The 18,872-nt window shown below is 48.0% G+C and overlaps 1 protein-coding gene across 1 annotated transcript in view; it reads right to left on the bottom strand.

The window, feature by feature from the left end:
* CDS2 (CDP-diacylglycerol synthase 2) overlaps positions 1 to 18,872 on the bottom strand; it is a 42,364-nt gene that overhangs the window by 20,620 nt on the left and 2,872 nt on the right. The window contains exon 2 of the mRNA XM_053401353.1: positions 5,501 to 5,634. Within this exon, the coding sequence (XP_053257328.1) occupies positions 5,501 to 5,634 (134 nt within the window). The remainder of the gene's footprint in view (positions 1 to 5,500; positions 5,635 to 18,872) is intronic.

The following is an 18,872-nucleotide window of genomic DNA, read 5'->3' as shown; positions in this document are numbered from 1 at the left end:
AGCCCCAAGCGGCTCAACCAGGAGGGTGGAGTGGAGTGGGAAGGGGAAGGCAGCAGAGCTGGGCCCCCAATAAGGTCAGAATAATGGGAGTGAAGCAGAAAGACCACCTCCCTTCCTTGCAGACCCCTCTTGGGTGCTGAGATCAGCAGATAAGACCCTCCTGATAATTCCTTCACCCTGAGGTTTGGGGATGGTGGCAGCCCAGGAAAAGGCCTTCACTGTGGCAGCCCCTAAGCCAGGGGTCAGCAAACTTTTTCAGCAGGGGGCCGGTCCACTGTCCCTCAGACCATGTGGGGGGCTGGACTATATTTTGGGGGGGGGAGAGAAAGATGAATGAATTCCTATGACCCACAAATAACCCAGAGATGCATTTTAAATAAAAGGACACATTCTACTCATGTAAAAAAACGCTGATTCCCGGATCGTCCATGGGCCAGATTTAGAAGGTGATTGGGCCGGATCCGGCCCCGGGCCTTAGGTTGCCTACCTATGCCCTAGCCAGGGGGCAGCCAACTTTTTCAGCAGGGGGCCAGTCCACTGTCCCTCAGACCTTGTGGGGGGCTGGACTGTATTTTGGAGGGGGGGAAAAGATGAACGAATTCCTATGACCCACAAATAACCTAGAGTTGCATTTTAAATAAAAGGACACATTCTACTCGTGTAGAAAACGCTGATTCCCAGACCATCCATGGGCCGGATTTAGAAGGCGACTGGGCCGGATCCGGCCCCCAGGCCTTAGTTTGCCTACCCATGCCCTAAGCTATGCCACTCCCTGCCCAGAGAGGTGTTCCTGGCACCTTCACTGTACAGCTTTTGGAGAATGTTGAAGATGCACCTCTCCCCCCTGGCTTTTGGCAGCTGAGGTGCATCTTTTTATTTTTCTGACTGTAAGTTGCTTTAGATTGCTTTTTGTATTGTTTTTTAATGCTGTAACCCAGTGTTTCCCAACCTTGGGCCTCCAGCTGTTTTTGAACTACAATTCCCATCATCCCTGACCACTGGTCTTGCTAGCTAGGGATGATGGGAGTTGTAGTCCAAAAACAGCTGGAGGCCCAAGGTTGGGGAACACTGCTGTAACCCACACTGGGACCTTAGGGTGAAGGCCGAGTAGTAAATGCAGTGGTACCTCAGGTTACATACGCTTCAGGTTACAGACTCCGCTAACCCAGAAATAGTCCTTCAGGTTAAGAACTTTGCTTCAGGATGAGAACAGAAATCGTGCTCTGGCAGCGCAGCGGCAGCGAGAGGCCCCATTAGCGGTGCTTCAGGTTAAGAACAGTTTCAGGTTTAGAAGGGACCTACGGAATGAATTAAGTACTTAACCCGAGGTACCACTGTAAATAACAACAAGTGAGCTCTGGGGAGAAGGACCCCAGCTCAATGACAGCCTCCATCTAGCAAGTATTGGCCGGGGGGAAACCCCTGCAATGCGGGAGCATCACTTGTGCAACCGAGGACCAACATGCTCCAAATCATTTAAAGTCATTACTAATTATTACTGTTTGGCCATTGTTCCATAACTCGGCCCTCTGGGCAGTGTACAAAAAAAAGTTTAGCACAAATTAGGAATGACAAAGAAATAAACTTATCAAAACGGAGCACATCCGAGCTAGTTATTTGACAAAGCCCCCACTTGCCGTACTAAGAATCGCTTTCACAGAATTACGATTCCAATCGATGCCCTCGGCGGTGGTGGATGGTTGGTACGGCAAAGTACAGTACAAGGAGAGACTTTGTGTGGGCAACCTTGCGTAGAGGACCCGCACCACTATTTATTGCAATGCCCGCTATATATAGAACCAAGAGACCGATTTATAAAACCCCTGCTCACGAATGGAACACACTCGAACAGGGCGGAAAGAGTGAAATGGCTGCTGAGTGATACTGATGACTTCGTAACTTATAAAGTAGTACTATATGCGTTGGCAGCTAAGAGTATCAGGAGAAAAGAACTAGATAAAATAGCGGCCAATTGCAAAGGTGATTTGGACATTTAACCTGGCACATTCTGCCTGAGAACCCCTTGCTATTCTATCGTATGCAACAAATAATTTTTGGGAGAAGTGATTGTGGTTCTTTGTATCTGCAGTGCCTGATGTTCTTACGGTTTTAATGGTTATTGTTGCTTCTCTCTTTGTTCCCTTTGTGAATGATGCCACGGCCTTTGGCTAGTGCAATAAAGTTTATGATGATGATGACAAAGAAATAATACAATGGAAATGCTACAAAGTAAACTCCAAATCAGGGAAAACAAAACATGACTTCTCTCAAATTCACCCAGCTAAGTATTCCTGTATCGATTCTGTAAGTTTGCAAAGCTGAAAATGAAAACAATAAGGAATAATAATAATTGACAAGAAACATCCTGCATACGGATGCTATTATGCCTTACATTGCTTTGATTTTTAGTTTTGTAAACGTATACAATGCAATAAAAATATTACGGGGGGGGGGGGAGGAAATGCACCTAATTATATGGAGAACTAAATTCATCACATAATCCCGCTCAACGTAATAAAACTCTCTTAAAGGGTTTTCATTAAAAGGATATGAGCCACTGCAGAAGCCGTGCCAAATGTCAAGATCAGTCTTGCATGAGGCTAATGAGAGCAGGCCTAAGAGAAGAACAACAAAAAAGAGGTTTTCTTGGCAGAGAGGGGCCATCACAGAAGGCGCCAGGCAAACCACTCCAGGCCCTCTCCATCGCAGCCACCCTCTGCACTCCAGAGTGAAGTGGCCGATGGAGAACAGCATCTGTTGACACCCCGGGGGCACAGGCAGGCTCATGCAGGAAGAGGCCCATCCCCCTGGATAATAATAATGATATAAATAATATAGAATCATAGAATCATAGAGTTGGAAGAGACCACAAGGGCCATCGAGTCCAACCCCCTGCCAAGCAGGAAACACCATCAGAGCACTCCTGACATATGGTTGTCAAGCCTCTGCTTAAAGACCTCCAAAGAAGGAGACTCCACCACACTCCTTGGCAGCAAATTCCACTGTCGAACAGCTCTTACTGTCAGGAAGTTCTTCCTAATGTTTAGGTGGAATCTTCTTTCTTGTAGTTTGGATCCATTGCTCCGTGCCCGCTTCTCTGGAGCAGCAGAAAACAACCTTTCTCCCTCCTCTATGTGACATCCTTTTATATATTTGAACATGGCTATCATATCACCCCTTAACCTCCTCTTCTCCAGGCTAAACATGCCCAGCTCCCTTAGCCGTTCCTCATAAGGCATCGTTTCCAGGCCTTTGACCATTTTGGTTGCCCTCCTCTGGACACGTTCCAGTTTGTCAGTGTCCTTCTTGAACTGTGGTGCCCAGAACTGGACACAGTACTCCAGGTGAGGTCTGACCAGAGCAGAATACAGTGGCACTATTACTTCCCTTGATCTAGATCATAATTTTATTTATATCCCGCCCTCCCCAGCCAAAGCCGGGCTCAGAGCGGCTAACAACAATAAAAGTAACACAGCATTCTAAAATCCATTCATTCTAAAATCAATTCAAAATCAAATTAATGGCAACCATTGGGCTAGAGTTCTGTGAGGATTACCAAAGGAAGGGGTCAGGCTGTGCCTTGGCCAAAGGTCTGGTGGAACAGCTCTGTCTTGCAGGCCCTGCGGAAAGATGTCAAGTCCCGCAGGGACCTAGTCTCTTGTGACAGAGCGTTCCACCAGATCTGAGCCACAGCCGAAAAAGCCCTGGCTCTGGTTGAGGCCAGCCTAACTTCCCTATGGCCCAGGATCTCCAAGGTGTCATTATTTGTAGACCGTAAGGGCATGCCAGGAGAGGGGGTCCCGTGGGTACGAAGGTCCTAGACCGTATAGCGCTTTAAAGGTTAAAACCAGCACCTGATCCTGCACTCCACCGGGAGTCGGTGCAGCTGGTATAGCACCGGGTGAATGTGATCCTGGGGCGAGGACCCCGTAAGGAGTCTCGCCGCGGCATTTTGCGCCCGGTGGAGTTTCTGGGTCAGTCTCAAGGGCAGCCCCACGTAGAGTGAGTTACAATAATCATACTGCATCATGGTGTGGTATGCTGGTTTGACATCATCTGATAGGAAGTGCCTACAGAGGGTGGTGAATACAGCACAAGATATTATGGGCTGTCCTGTGAATCTGCTGGATGAAATAGCGGAAGAACGTTGCCTCAAGAGAGTGAGGAAAATTCTCAGGGATGATTCACACCCTGGCCGGCACTTTCTTGATCTCCTGCCCTCAGGCAGAAGATATAGAAGCATGATTAGTCGCACCAACAGGGTAAAGAACAGCTTCTATCCGTGGGCTGCTAGGCTGCTGAATGAAAAGATAACAACAGGGCAACTGACTTTCGGGTTTGGTGGGTGTGCGTCAGTAAACGAGGGGAAATTAAGACTAAGAGAGCTGAGTGGGGGGTGCTCGTGTAATCTCACTGTATACAAGTTGTACAAGGGACAATAAAGTATTTCAATGATCAAGCCTGGAGGTGACCGTCGCATGGATACACCTCTTCTGTAGACATAAGCCATGAGCAAAGGAGAGCCCAGGCAGATTACGCCCCCTGCTCATTAGTAGATGGGGCAGGGGGTGGGCCGAGAGGTGCCACGTCAATTTCTTGCCTCCGGCACCACCAAAGCATCTTGGGTCAGCCTTGATGGGACTTGGCACCAAGCAGTATTTGTTGAGGGAGGGCCAGAGCCCAGTGACACAGCTTCTGCCTTGCAAACATAAGGCCCCTGGCCAAACCCCAGTTGCACCTCCAGGCAGGGTTGGGAGAGATGGCTGCTGGAAACCCTGGAGAGCAGCTGCCAGTCAGTGTTGGCAATACTCAGCAAGATGGACCAATGGTCTGACTCTGTATTAGGCAGCTTCCTATATGCCTGTGCTGTTTGTGGGGGGCCCAGCCTCTCATAACACGTCTGTAGGATTTCTGAAATAAAATATGGGGATGTTGGTGGGGTGGGGAGTCCTGGTTGCATACAGGCCACAGCCATTTTGGCACCCGCTCCTTGGCTGAGCTATGATACCACAACTATTAGATAAAGCACCCTTTCAGGCCCCCCTTTGGGAGGGAGAAATGCTTGTGAGGTCACTCTACTCCAGTCTACAGAACTGGCAGTCCCACAGGTGCCCCATGAGGCCTGTTCCACATTTGTAAGAACTTTAATCTTTTAATGTGGCAGCACCTACACTTTGGAACTCCCTGCCTATTGATATCAGGCAGGCGCCTTCGCTGTACTCTTTCTGGTGGCTGCTAAATACTTTTTTGTTCCGACAAACCTACCCAGATGTAAAGGAAGATGGTGTGAGTTTGAATCTGTTTTCAGCCCATTGCGATTTTAAGTTTTTGAATGTCCTAAATCATTACTGATTCTTCTTATTGATCCTTTTATTATTTTGCCTTTCTTTGTAAACCATGCTGAGATTTGGTTTTCCCCCCAATATTAAGCAGTGTATAAATAAATAAAAAGTGGGCTTTGCTGCAAAACGTCCAAGTGTGTTTTGACATCAGCATTTACCTGGAGGACAGGTTGGAGAGAGCCCTGTTAAGGACCTCTGGGGTGTCATCCACCGGCGCTGCTTGGGCAATCTCCGATTTGCTCTCACTGTCTGACGCGGTTTCTCCATCCAGCTTGCTTTCAAACTCTGATTCCTGCAGGACAAGAGAGGCAAAGGTTTAATGCAAAGAAGCAAGGGGGGTCAGGGTGAAGGGCTTCCATCTGCACACATGCGATGGCTGTTATTGAAATTGAAATACTTTATTGTACAACTTGTACACAGTGAGATTACACAAGCACCTCCCACTCAGCTCTCTTAAGTCTTAATTCCCCTCGTTTACTGACGCACACCCACCAAACCCAAAAGTCAGTTGCCCTGTTGTTATCTTTTCATTCAGCAGCCTAGCAGCCCACGGATAGAAGCTCTTCTTTACCCTGTTGGTGCAACTAATCATGCTTCTATATCTTCTGACCGAGGGCAGGAGATCAAGAAAGTGCTGGCCACCATGTGAATCATCCCTGAGAATTTTCCTCACTCTCCTGAGGCAACGTTCTTCCACGATGTTATCCAGCGGATTCATGGGACAGCCCATAATATCTTGTGCTGTATTCACCACCCTCTGTGGGCACTTCCTATCAGTTGATGTCAAACCAGCGTACCACACCGTGTTGCAGTATGAAAGGACATTTTCTATTGTTGAGTCTGTAACCTGAAGCGTATGTAACCCGAGGTACCACTGTAAACGGTGTTTTTTTTTGTTCACTTTTAATAACTGACTAGACTCAGTGTTTTACCAGAGAGTAACTGGTTGGTGGCAGCAGGGAAGCGAGCACAGTGGTGGCACAGGGATCAATAGACTGTTAAACATCTGGTGACCCTGTGTGATCACCACAATGACCCTCTTCAAACTCTGTTTAGGTTAAAAAGTCATAGGAAGGAGGAAGAAAAGGGGCCCGTCCCAGAGCAAGATGGGTGCATGCAAATGTACAAGACCTCAGCACCAACTCAAATGCTGAGGGAGATCAGGACCAGAGGGAGGAAGGAATCAGCCCCTCTTCCTTCCAGCAAGGTTTAAACTGCATTATTACGTGCATGCATTTACCTCAAGAGGCCCTCGCCAGGTAGGAAATTGATAACATCAACAGAAAATGAGATATATATGCTGGCATTGGCACTGTATATTATGTACTCATTTAAAAGCCACAGTACTCCTTCGTATCAGCAACGGAAAGAGTCATTGTACCAGCTTCCCAAAGTGCAAAGATGGCCTCAAGCCATCAGGGAATTGCAACAGCAGCCATAATCCTATCTCCTGGCATGCCCCGCGGAGGACCTTAAGGTCCACAAATGACAACATTTTGGAGGTCTCAGGTCGCAAGGTGATTAGATTGGCCTCAACTAGGGCCAGGGCCTTTTCAGTACTGGCCCCGACTTGGTGGAACGCTCTGTCACAAGAGACTAGGGCCCTGCGGGGCTTGACATCTTTCCGCAGGGCCTGCAAGACAGAGCTGTTCCGCCTGGCCTTTGGTTTGGACTCAGTCTGACCCTTATGTTTCCCTCCCCTTATGGTTTTGATTTATGGGCTACTATTAAAATGAGGCTGCATTTTAAATTGCAGTTTAACCTGTATTTTAAATTGGTTTTTCCACCCCCTGTTATGATTTTACTGTAATTTTACTGGTGTTAGCCGCCCTGAGTCCAGCTTTGGCTGGGGAGGGCAAGGTATAAGTTGTTATTATTATTATTATTATTAATATTATTATTAATATTATTAGATAAGTAAAATTGGAAGGGACCCCCAAGTGCCATCTCATCCAATCCCTGACAATGCAGGCAGCCCAGCTAAAGAATCCCTTGTGGCCACCCAAACCTCTGCTTAAAAACCTTCAAGAAAGGTGAGGTCACTATCTTCTGAGGTATTCTATCTAGAATGGACAAGGACAGCCAAGTTCCCACTATCCAATGTCTTGGCTGCAAAAAGAAGTCGTTTCCGAACCGACCGCAGTGACGTAGCGTGGGGGGTGCAGGGGGGGCTGGCCGCACCGGGCGCAACATCTGGGGGAGGCACGCTCGCACTCGCAGCTCTCTGCCCCTACCTGGCTCACTCACTCTAAAATCCACAGGTTAGGGGGCGCAAATTACTTGCCTTGCCCCGGGTGCTGACAACCCACGCTACGCCACTGACCGACCGCGCAAAGATCAATCTGCTGCACCCCACACAGGCACAAAAGCACCCTACGCCCGCCATCTCCACCATGGTCCCTTTAGCACCCAGACACCCCAAACCAGGAATTGTATTCCATCCAACCCGCATGTCAGAAAGCTATTGCTTTCTGCTTAAAAGTATCCAAAGGAACATTCCACCCTCAAAATATAAATTTATGCTGACATAAAAAGAATCAATCAATAAAAACTTTGCAGCTAAAAGCAAAGGACAAACACTGGTCCAGTTTGCGTGTCACGTAAACCACAGTTAAAGCCAGCGGTTCGGGGGGGACGGACCTCTTTGGTTTCATGGGCTCATCCCCACTGCCCCCTCCTCTCTAAAAAGGATTATTCAGAATTGCAGTATGCATGGCATCTGTATTGATTTAATTTGTGTACATCACCTTGGGGGGAAGGTGGGAGATATAAGATATAGATACATAAAATCAACAGTGGGTGGGGAAAATGGAACTGAATAAAGAAGAATCACAAACCCAAACAAGAGATGTCAGGACTGATTTCTTGACTTAGAAAGCTGTTGCTAATTACACAGAGCTGTGCTTAATATAGGACTGGGAGAGGTGGCTGGGAGGAGTAAAAATTCGGAAGTGGAGGGGCTTGCTAATTGCCAACCTTTCCATCACCATGAAAATCACAGCTGTCCCTCTGCAAATCACTGGCTTCAGCAGCTGATCAGGGAACCAAGCTGGCTGCTTTCTGATGTGCTGTGCTCTGGTCCATCCCAGAAGTTTCTATGGCAACCACCTCCTGCTCTCACGCGCCGGGATGAAAATGGCTCCGTTGCTCCTGGCAATTCTTACACAACTGGGTCAATGCACAAACACGAAGCATTATAATCCCACACACGCACAAAAAAGCCCCTCTGATTGGGCCCATGAGGAATGTCAATATTATCAATCCCGAGAATTTGAATTATGGTGATTTGTTATTAAAATCATGCGCGCGCGCAGTTGTGCTTTCACCAGCAGCCTACTGGGAGAGAAAGAGAAGCAGCTTGGTGGAAGATCAGCTGCTTTGCAAAAGGTGCCCGATTCCATTCTCATCACCTGGAGGGAGGGAAAGATGGAGAGAATTTGCAGAGATGGATAGACCAATGGTCTGGAACAGCGCTGTTTCTAGATTCCAACATTCCATGAGAAACTACAAACAGGTGACTCAAGCCTGATTCACCACAGTAACCCTCATGAAATCCAAAATTTTGAAGTGAGTTCAGAGCTGAGCAGAGCTTACCTGAGAATTATTACTATGCTAGTAGACCAGGGGTGGAGGGACGCAGGTGGCGCTGTGGGTTAAACCACAGAGCCTAGGGCTTGCAGATCAGAAGGTCAGCGGTTCGAATCCCCACGACGGGGTGAGCTCCCATTGCTCGGTCCCTGCTCTTGCCAACCTAGCAGTTCGAAAGCAGGCCAGTGCAAGTAGATAAATAGGTACTGCTCCGGCGGGAAGGTAAACAGCATTTCCGTGCGCTGCTCTGGTTCACGAGAAGCGGCTTAGTCATGCTGGCCACATGACCCGGAAGCTGTCTGCGGACAAACGCCGGCTCCCTCAGCCTATAGAGCGAGATGAGCGCGCAACCCCAGAGTCGGCCATGAATGGACCTAATGGTCAGGGTTCCCTTTACCTTTAGACCAGGGGTGGCTAATCTTTGGCCCTCCAAATGATGCAGGACTGCATAAGAACTTAAGAGGCGGCGGCTGGATCAGGCCAATGGCCCATCTAGTCCAGCATTCTGTTCTCACTGTGGCCAACAGATGCCTCTTATATGAAGCCAGCAAGCAGGTACCAAACACAAGAGCAACTCTTCCCTCCTGCGGTTTCCAGCAGCTGGTATTCAGAAGCATTGCTGCCTCTGACCATGAAGGCAGAGCATCGCTATTGTGGCTAGTAGCCATCGATAGCCTGCTCCTCCTCCTTGAATTGGGCCAATCCTCTAGTAAAGCCATCCAAGTGTTGGGATACTGCCAGGGAGACGGGGGCATCAGGCAGGCCCACAGCTGGCTCCAGCCACTAGCCGGCAGCCAGATGATCACCAGTCTCCCTTGGAAAACATCAATCAGCGACACGAGCCTCAGATACGTTTAGAGACTCGTGCACGCTCTGTCAGTAGAGTGTGTAAATCTTCTCACAGCAGAAGAGGCAGACAGAGAAATGTGTAAGCATAATGTACAGCATTTTATTCAGCATAGTTCAGGAACAGAGGAAAACATGTCTGCTTTCCTTCGTCTCCAGCAAAACAGCAGCAACGCAAAAGCTATATACAAATGGAAGTTCACAGCAGATCTGTGCTGGAAGTAAACAGGCATGTGACACACAATAGTCATGCCTGTAGCCTTTTAAGGTAGAACGGAACTATCTCCTAACACCAAATTGGTGGCCATTGCTGCCAGTAAGGCAAAGCTAAAGGGACATGGGTGGTGCTGTGGGTTAAACTACAGAGCCTAGGACTTGCTGATCAGAAGGTCGGCGGTTCGAATCCCCGCGATGGGGTAAGCTCCCGTTGCTCGGTCCCTGCTCCTGCCAACCTAGCAGTTCGAAAGCACATCAAAGTGCAAGTAGATAAATGAGTACCACTCTGGCGGGAAGGTAAATGGTGTTTTCATGCGCTGCTCTGGTTCGCCAGAAGCGGCTTAGTCATGCTGGCCACATGACCCGGAAGCTGTATGCTGGTTCCCTCGGCCAGTAAAGCGAGATGAGTGCCGCAACCCCAGAGTCAGTCACGACTGGACCTAATGGTCAGGGGTCCCTTTACCCTTAAGGCAACGCTAAAACCTACAGCCCAAGTTCGGAGGTGGATACAGATGTTTGCTACAGGAGGAGCCTCTAAATGGCAGCAAAGCCAAAGAGAAAAAGGCAGGACGGTACTCATCACCCTGGCCAGATCATTTATGTATTATTTATTTTTTTAAAAAATATTTTTTTACCACCATGTCATAAAACCTACATCAATGTGGTTTACAACAATAAAACAAAACCGTACAATAAAACCCATAAAAAGTTTAAAACAGACATCAATTAACCCCTGTGGAAAGATTCGCTCTTGGATTGCCAGCATGTTTAGTCATGTCCGACTCTTTGTAACCCCATGAACCAGAGCACGCATAGGCCTGATTAAATAGGAAGATTTGCAGCAGGCACTTAGAAGTTGGCAGAAAAGGCGCCTGCTGAATCTCTAGTTGCAGAGTGTTCCACAGGACAGGGACGGTAACACTGGCTTAAGGCTCCCTTCTCTTGCTGTGAAAGGAGCCTCACCAACTCTGGGAACAACGAACGATGCTCCTGCAGATGATCTCAGTGATTGAGCTGTGATATGAGGGTTCGGGAGATTCCTCAGGTGCCCTGAACTCAAGTTGTTCAGGGCTTTGTAAATTAATGCAAGGACCATGAACCTGGCTCAACAGAAAATGAGCAGCCAGTGCAGACACTTCAACAAGAGTGCCACATGTTCTCAGCCAGAAGCTCCGATCAGCAACCTGGCCACCACATTCTGCACCACCTGGAGCTTTCAAACAAGAACCAAGGGCAGCCCCACTTGGAGCACACTGCAGCAATCCATCCTCGAAGTTATCAACACATGGACCGCAATGATCAGGCTATCCTTGTCCAGGAACGGCCATAGTTGCCAAACCAGGAAAAGCTGGTAGAAAGCACTTGCCATGGTGAGGTTGGTGAACAGAGCTGAGCATCCACCTGTAGACCTACTCAGAGCAGCAGGTGACACAAGCCAAGTTCTCTCCAAGGCAGCCCACCTGGGCTGTGCCTCATCAGGACTCACAGCAAGGATTGTTGCACAACACAAGAAGCACTCCCTGCTTGCAGAAAAGGAACACATCAGGGAACAGGCTAGCCAAGGGCCCTGAAAAGCTAGCTCTTCGTGTGCAAGGGATTGCTTTATTTACTGAGCTATGGAGCAACATTTAAGTCATGCAAGGCAGCCTCACACTCCAGTGCAGTCTCAAGCGATAGCGTTGAACTAGGAAACCATAGCTACCCTAAAACCATTGCCTCTAGCCATTTCACAATTGCTAAAAAAGAGAGCTCGAAAGCTCAAATGCTTCTGCAGTCTTCAGCAAAATTCCAGGGGAGCTGCATGAACTCAGCACCTCGTAAAGAATGGACCCCTCTTTTCTCCTGCCTGCCATGCTTTTGAAAAACAATGCCTGTGCAAAGCATTAGGAACTTGTGTACACCTCTGTAAAGGCTACTTTGTTGAGGTGCACCTTGCCTCAACAGCAAAAAGCCCAGCAGGATAAGGATGATAAAAATAATAATAATAATAATAATAATAATAATAATAATAATAATAATACTCCGCCCTCCCCGGTCAGAGCCGGGCTCAGGGCGGCTAACACCTATAAAATTTCAGTAAAAACATAAAAAGAAAAAAAACAGCAATTTAAAATACAGGTTAAAATGCAATTTAAAATGCAGCCTCAGTTTAAAAGTCAAAACCATAAGGGAAGGGAAAAAATAAGGGTCAGACTGAGTCTAAACCAAAGGCCAGGCGGAACAGCTCTGTCTTGCAGGCCCTGCGGAAAGATGTCAAGTCCTGCAGGGCCCTAGTCTCTTGTGACAGAGCGTTCTACCAAGTCGGGGCCAGTCCTGAAAAGGCCCTGGCCCTAGTTGAAACCAATCTAACCACCTTGTGACCTCCAAAATGTTGTCATTTGTGGACTTTAAGGTCCTCCGCAGGGCATACCAGGAGAGGCGGTCTCGTAGGTATGTGGGTCCTAGGCCGCATAGGGCTTTAAAGGTCAAAACCAGCACCTTAAACCTGACCCTGTACTCCACCGGGAGCTGGGGGCCTGGCAGGGCCAGGATCGACACTTGCCACTGGTGGGGATATTTATGGGACCATTTACAACTGGGAGAGCGAGTGTGGTGCTCTCCAGACACTGCAGTTCCCATCCAGCATGGCCAGTGGTCAGGGAGGACGGGGCAGGAGTATGGAGAGTATCATGCTGGGCACCTTGAGTCTAGCAGCTTCAAGATGGATATACTGAGGCTGCTTTCATTGCTATACTAAGGAAGAATATACTGAAGATTTGCCTCTCCTGATATGCACCCTGGAGGACCTTAAGGTCCATAAACAGCAACACCCTAGAGGTCCCAGGCCCTAAGGAAGTCAGATTAGCCTCAACCAGAGCCAGGGCCTTTTCAACTCTGGCTCCGGCCTGGTGGAACGCTCTGCCTCATGAGACCAGGGCCCTGCAGGATCTGATTTCTTTCCGCAGGGCCTGTAAGACAGAGTTGTTCCGCCTGGCCTTTGGCGTAGAATCAGTTTGATTCCCTCCCCTCTTTCTTTTTCCTTTCTCCTCCTGTGAAGAGGCTGCATCCTAATGTTTTAATGTTGTATCTTAATCTTTTAAATTGTATTTTAATCAACTTGTTTTTATTATTGGTTGTTAGCAGCCCTGAGCCCGGTCTTGGCTGGGGAGGGTGGAGTATAAAAAAATTATTATTATTATTATTATTATTATTATTATTATTATTATTATTATTATCCCAGCAGCTTGTTTTTTATTGCACTGCAAGCTCTCACACTCCTTTTAACAGCTCAGAGACGTACACAGGCCAGGCTTTGCCACCCTGGGTGCCCGGGTCAACCAAACCTTTTGGACGGCAGTTCCCATCAGCTAAAACAAAAAAAAAAAAAGATAACCCGGTGACTTGCTTATCTCACCAGAGGCACGGGTATAGCGACTCAAAAGCCAATCCTGTAGACCTTTGAAAGCTGTTACTCAATTCTGGACACGCTGGAAGCTTTGATTATGAACTGCCACACAGGCACATCGCCACCACGTACGTTTGCCTTACGACAGAATGGTTAATTCCTTGTTTATTGGACTGCCTTATATTATTCCATGTTTTTTTAAATATATTGTTGATTTCTGTTTATTTTTATTACTTTGCCACTGAAAATACTCAACGACAAGCAGGTGATAAATATAGCAAAAAATAAATAAATCACCACCATCTAAAGCAGCCTTCCCCAATAGAGAGAGCCTTTCTGGAAAGCTTGCTTCAAACAAGCCAGGACCACGGAAAAGCCAAGTGCTGCATGGATGCCCAGGCTGGACACATCTGCTTTCTGACTACCGCCTGCCCCCTTGTCTAACAAGTGGAGGTGGGGGGGGGCGACATACAGAGACAGATAATCATTTCCATTTTTGCTGCACCACGCCTGACGCGCATCCTTTCATTGTGTGCAGAAACTCACGACATTTGTAGCCTATAAGGACAGTGGAAGGAAGACTCGAGCTCCTGGCTTTATTTTCACAAACACAACATCAGGAGCAAAAGCACAAGCCCTTAAAAGGAAACGTGTTCCTTACCAATTCTGACTGCAGAAGCTAAACAGAAAGTCTGAGCTAGAAGGGCAGATGCAGACTGCTGCAAAGAGAGAAAAGATCAGGAGAAACGACCAGCTTACAAGGCCTTTTATCAGCAGCTAACATGGTGATTACATACATAAAGGTAAAGTTAAAGGTAAAGGGACCCCTGACCATTAGGTCCAGTTGTGGCCGACTCCAGGGTTGCAGTGCTCATTTCACTTTACTGGCCGAGGGAGCCGGCGTACAGCTTCCGGGTCATGTGGCCAGCATGACGAACCAGAGCAGTGTATGGAAACGCCGTTTACCTTCCCGCGAGAGCGGTACCTATTTATCTACTTGCACTCTGACGTGCTTTCGAACTACTAGGTGGGCAGGAGCAGGGACCGAGCAACGGGAGCTCACCCCATTGCGGGGATTCGAACTGCTGACCTTCCGATCAGGAAGCCCTAGGCTCTGTGGTTTAACCCAGAGCGCCACCCGCATCCCTTGTAATTACATACATAGAACATGTCTAAAGAGCAAAGCGGTTTACAGCAACCTTGCAAAGAAGTATGAAGATTTGAAAGCCCGCTGAGAGCCTGTCCCTGCATCCTCAGATTAAAATAAGTCTGTAGACAAGTAACTGTGTTTGCAGCCCTCATTAACCTTGTCTCTTCCTTCCCTCCTCTTCTAAGCTCCCTGTCAGGGTTTGGCAAGGAGGGAGGGGGGCTTGTGGCCAGAAGACATGCCTTGAATGTGGAGGGTGCTGTTACTACAGAGATCCACCCCACCAGTGATTCCGTGCACAGAGTTGTAAAGGGAGCAAGAGGAATCGCTCCCACCCCCAAAGGGTCTCCTGCCTCAGGGTCCTTGAAGCCCAAGTTTGCTGAGCTGCTGTTCCCCTGGAGAAATCTACTCTGTGCCATTTCCATAGGGAGACTCCAAAGCCTGTCTGGGGTGTGAATGCACTGTCCTGTTTGCCTTTACTTGCAAGGACAAGGAGACACCAGCGTGAAGCAGAGCCAACAAATTTCCAAAGGGGGAGATGTTAATGGGCTGCAAGCACTCCACCAATGGATGGAAACGTTTTCTGATGCCCCACAGGGAAGAAGTGCAAGCTCAAGAGGTCTTTGGTGCGGGAAACAGTCTTCCGGGCCTTGAAGCCAACCATCTCGCGTATTTCAAAATCTTAGGATTTGCAGCCTGGACTAATGGCCAATCTGTAGCCACCTGGGCTGATTCTGCTCTTGGCTGCCTTCGCAGAGTGCGTCTTTCAGGAAAAACAGGACAAGCTATTCTAATCTGTACCCAAGAAGATAAGCTCCTGCAATTACTGGAGCTGCCCTTCTTGGCACTCACACCAGCCGGAGTACAGGCTCCTTGGAAGGAGGTAGTCAGTGGGGCATCTCAAAGCCTCAGCAGGGCTTGGTGGAACCCACACTTTCGCCCCCAAGCCCTGCTCATAATGCCTCATAAAGCCTGTGGTCTTGAGAGGGCAATTTGCACAATCCTTAAGGCACTGTGCTGGTTTGAACCCTTTTGGAGCAAATATGAACAGCCGCAGAGCACTCCATATATCGCCTCTGAAATGTCCCATCCGACCCCAAACATCCTGTGCACACCAGCCCATAAACAGAGGCACAAAAGCTCACCGCATGGGCACTTCTTTTCGCAAGTTGTCATCCTTATTTCAGTTTAAACCTGGCTAATTTTAGTTGGCTGCAAAGCAGATTAGAATGGCAGAACCCGAGTAAGCCAATCTTAGAGCAAAACAAGATTTGTTAAACCCTGAGCAAGAAGCGTGCCCAAGACTCTGTTGTCCCTCAAGGCAGGTGGATTCCAAGAGAGGATGATTAGTAATAATAATAATAACAATAATAATAACAATAATAATTTATTTATACCCCGCCCATCTGGCTGGGCTTCCCCAGCCACTCTGGACGGCTTCCAACAAAATATTAAAATACAGTAATGCATCAAACATTAAAAGCTTCCCTAAACAGGGCTGCCTTCAGATATCTTCTAAAAGTCTGGTAGTTGTTGTTCTCTTTGACATCTGGTGGGAGGGCGTTCCGCAGGGCAGGTGCCACCACCGAGAAGGCCCTCTGCCTGGTTCCCTGTAACTTGGCTTCTCACAATGAGTGAACCGCCAGAAGGCCCTCGGTGCTGGACCTCAGCGTCTAGGCAGAACGATGGGGGTGGAGACGCTCCTTCAGGTATACAGGACCGAGGCCATTTAGGGCTTTAAAGGTCAGCATCAACACTTTGAATTGTGCTCGGCAACATACTGGGAGCCAATGTAGGTCTTTTAAGACCAGTCTTATGTTAGTCCTCCCCCTGCCCCAGTTGGAGCCAGTGAATTGCCTGTGAAGTTGTGGGCCTGAGCCTGTGGGTCACGTGGGGCTGGCTACTTCACGATCTCTGGCTCCAAGACATGCCAAGAATTGCAGAAAATGATATTCAAATCCCTTTATGCCTCTGTCCTACACATGTTTACTTGGGCATAAGTTCTAGCAAGCGCAGAGGGGTTTTGTTTCCCAGTTTAGGTGCGCATATGCAGCTTATAAAATCACACAGTCTGGCAATTAACAATGTTACTGTGACATCTTCTCGTGACGGCATTGCTAAGACCAGCTTTGGCACTTGGTAGCTTGTGCAAAGTTAAATGATGACTCAACGTTTGCTGACTTGAGCTCATCATTGCTATTCTTTAAAGGAAAGGGAGAGAGAGAGAGACTAAAAGGGGGGCGGTCAATGCAAGTCCTACTCAGAGTAAGCTCATTTAAGTTAACAGACACAGCTAAATTCAGTGGGTCTGCTCTGAGTATAATTCATTTGGATACAACCCAGAGGTCTGTTTTTTATTCTTATTAAAAAGCAGTTTCCCAACTGATGGAATTAAAACAACCGCTTTACTGATGCCCTATGATTTAAGTTATAATGCTTTGGCAAAAATTTACTGCTGCTGAGCCTGACTTAACTGGAAGGATCTCTGGTGCAGATCCTGCACCTACTTGGGCTTTAGTAACCTGCAGTATGTTTGTGGACAAACTGCTATGCTTTTTTAAAGAGAGAGAGAGAAGGGAAAATATTTAGCTTGCCAGCTATAGGCAGTTGATTTTATTCAAGATGGACTGCTGTGAACTTTGAGTAATGTAGCATCTGACCTCCTGTTAGAAAAAGCTGGCCTTTATAGGGCATAGCTTCCCCCAAAATAACTTAAGACTAACAATGCATAAGCCATGTGTTTGCTTAGCTTGTTTTTGAACTACTCTAAATAGTCCCCTCTGGTGCTATTCTGTCCTGAGCTACCACAGATTTCAGATTTTCCACTTTCAATGGATCCTTTCTGTATCCACTGATATGCCAAGGAAGTTGGATCAGGACAACGACCAGGCCAGGCCAGCATCCTATTCTCACAGTGGCCAATCAGATGCCTCAATGGGGAACCCAAAAACAGGTTCTAAGCACAAGAGCAACTCTTCCCTCCTGTGGTCTCCAGCAACTGCTGTCTCTGACTGTGGAGAAAGACCATAGCGATCATGGTTAAAGGTAAAGGGACCCCTGACCATTAGGCCCAGTCGCGGACGACTCTGGGATTGAAGCGCTCATCTCGCTTTACTAGCCAAGGGAGCCGGCATACAGCTTCCGGGTCATGTGGCCAGCATGACTAAGCCGCTTCTGGCGAACCAGAGCAGCGCACGGAAGCGCCGTTTACCTTCCCGCCGGAGTGGTACCTATTTATCTACTTGCACTTTGAGGTGCTTTTGAACTGCTAGGTTGGCAGGAGCAGGGACCGAGGAACGGGAGCTCACCCCGTCGCGGGGATTTGATCATGGTTAGTAGTCATCAATAGCCCTCTCCTCATGAATTTGTGCAATCCTCTTTTAAAACCATCTTGGGTTGGTGGCCATCACTGCCTCCCATTGGGGAGACTTCTATATCTTAACTCTGCGCTGCATGAAGGCTGGAATATAACTTCCAACTGTTGCTCAGCCTTCGATCAGGCCGGCAGGGAGGAGACGCAGAGTTGCGTTCCAAAAGCAGCACCTCTCAGATCACCCGGCACTGAGCTCGCTCCCCTGAACAGAGGAGAGCCCAGTGCAAACAGACAGCTTGCCCTCAAACCAGCCCTGGTTGAATCCTGTGGTTGCTCTAGCTGTAGCCTCACTGCTCTGGGCAGACACCAGCATACATCTGTGTTCTGGACACCACATTGTACCAGAGCAGCAGCAGCAGAGTCTCTTCCACCAAACCAGACCTTAAATTGCACCAGAAACACTTTTCTTAAAGATAAGCAAGTTGATGTTCAGCTTCTGCTCGCTCTTATAAGATTCACAGCTGAGTTTGGGAAAGATGAGGCACCTCAAAATGTTTGCAGAAATTCATTGTTAACCAACATTTCACACGGTCTCCCTTTCATTCCCAGAGGCGCAAGGCGCCAGGATTCTTGTTCACCTGAACAGCACTAGGTGAGAAAAAAAGCCAGAAGGTGGTGAATGAGCTATCCAAGGCCTTCCTGCAAGCTGTGTGGCGCTTTTGAGGTCCCAGCACACCCCCTTTTGTGGGTTAAATGGTGCATGTGTGTGTCTCCCAATCATGGCATTGTTAATTAGATGCTGAATGGCAGTATGGTGCGGTGGTTAGAGTATCAGGCTAGGATCTGGGAGACCTGGGTGACCTTGGGCCAGTCACTGCCTCTCAGCCCAACCTACCTCACAGGGTTGTTGTGGTGATTAACTGACAAGGGGAAGAACTACATATGCCACCTTGAGCACCTTGGATGGAAAAGGAGGGATATAAAGGCAATAAATAGTCATAAATAATACCACTGCTTTTCCTATGCCCATCACTG

The sequence above is a fragment of the Podarcis raffonei genome, chromosome 8 (assembly GCF_027172205.1).
Source record: "Podarcis raffonei isolate rPodRaf1 chromosome 8, rPodRaf1.pri, whole genome shotgun sequence".
Taxonomy (NCBI): Eukaryota; Metazoa; Chordata; class Lepidosauria; order Squamata; family Lacertidae; genus Podarcis; species Podarcis raffonei.
The sequence above is the reverse complement of the archived record's forward strand: the minus strand, read 5'-3'. Positions and strand labels throughout refer to the sequence as shown.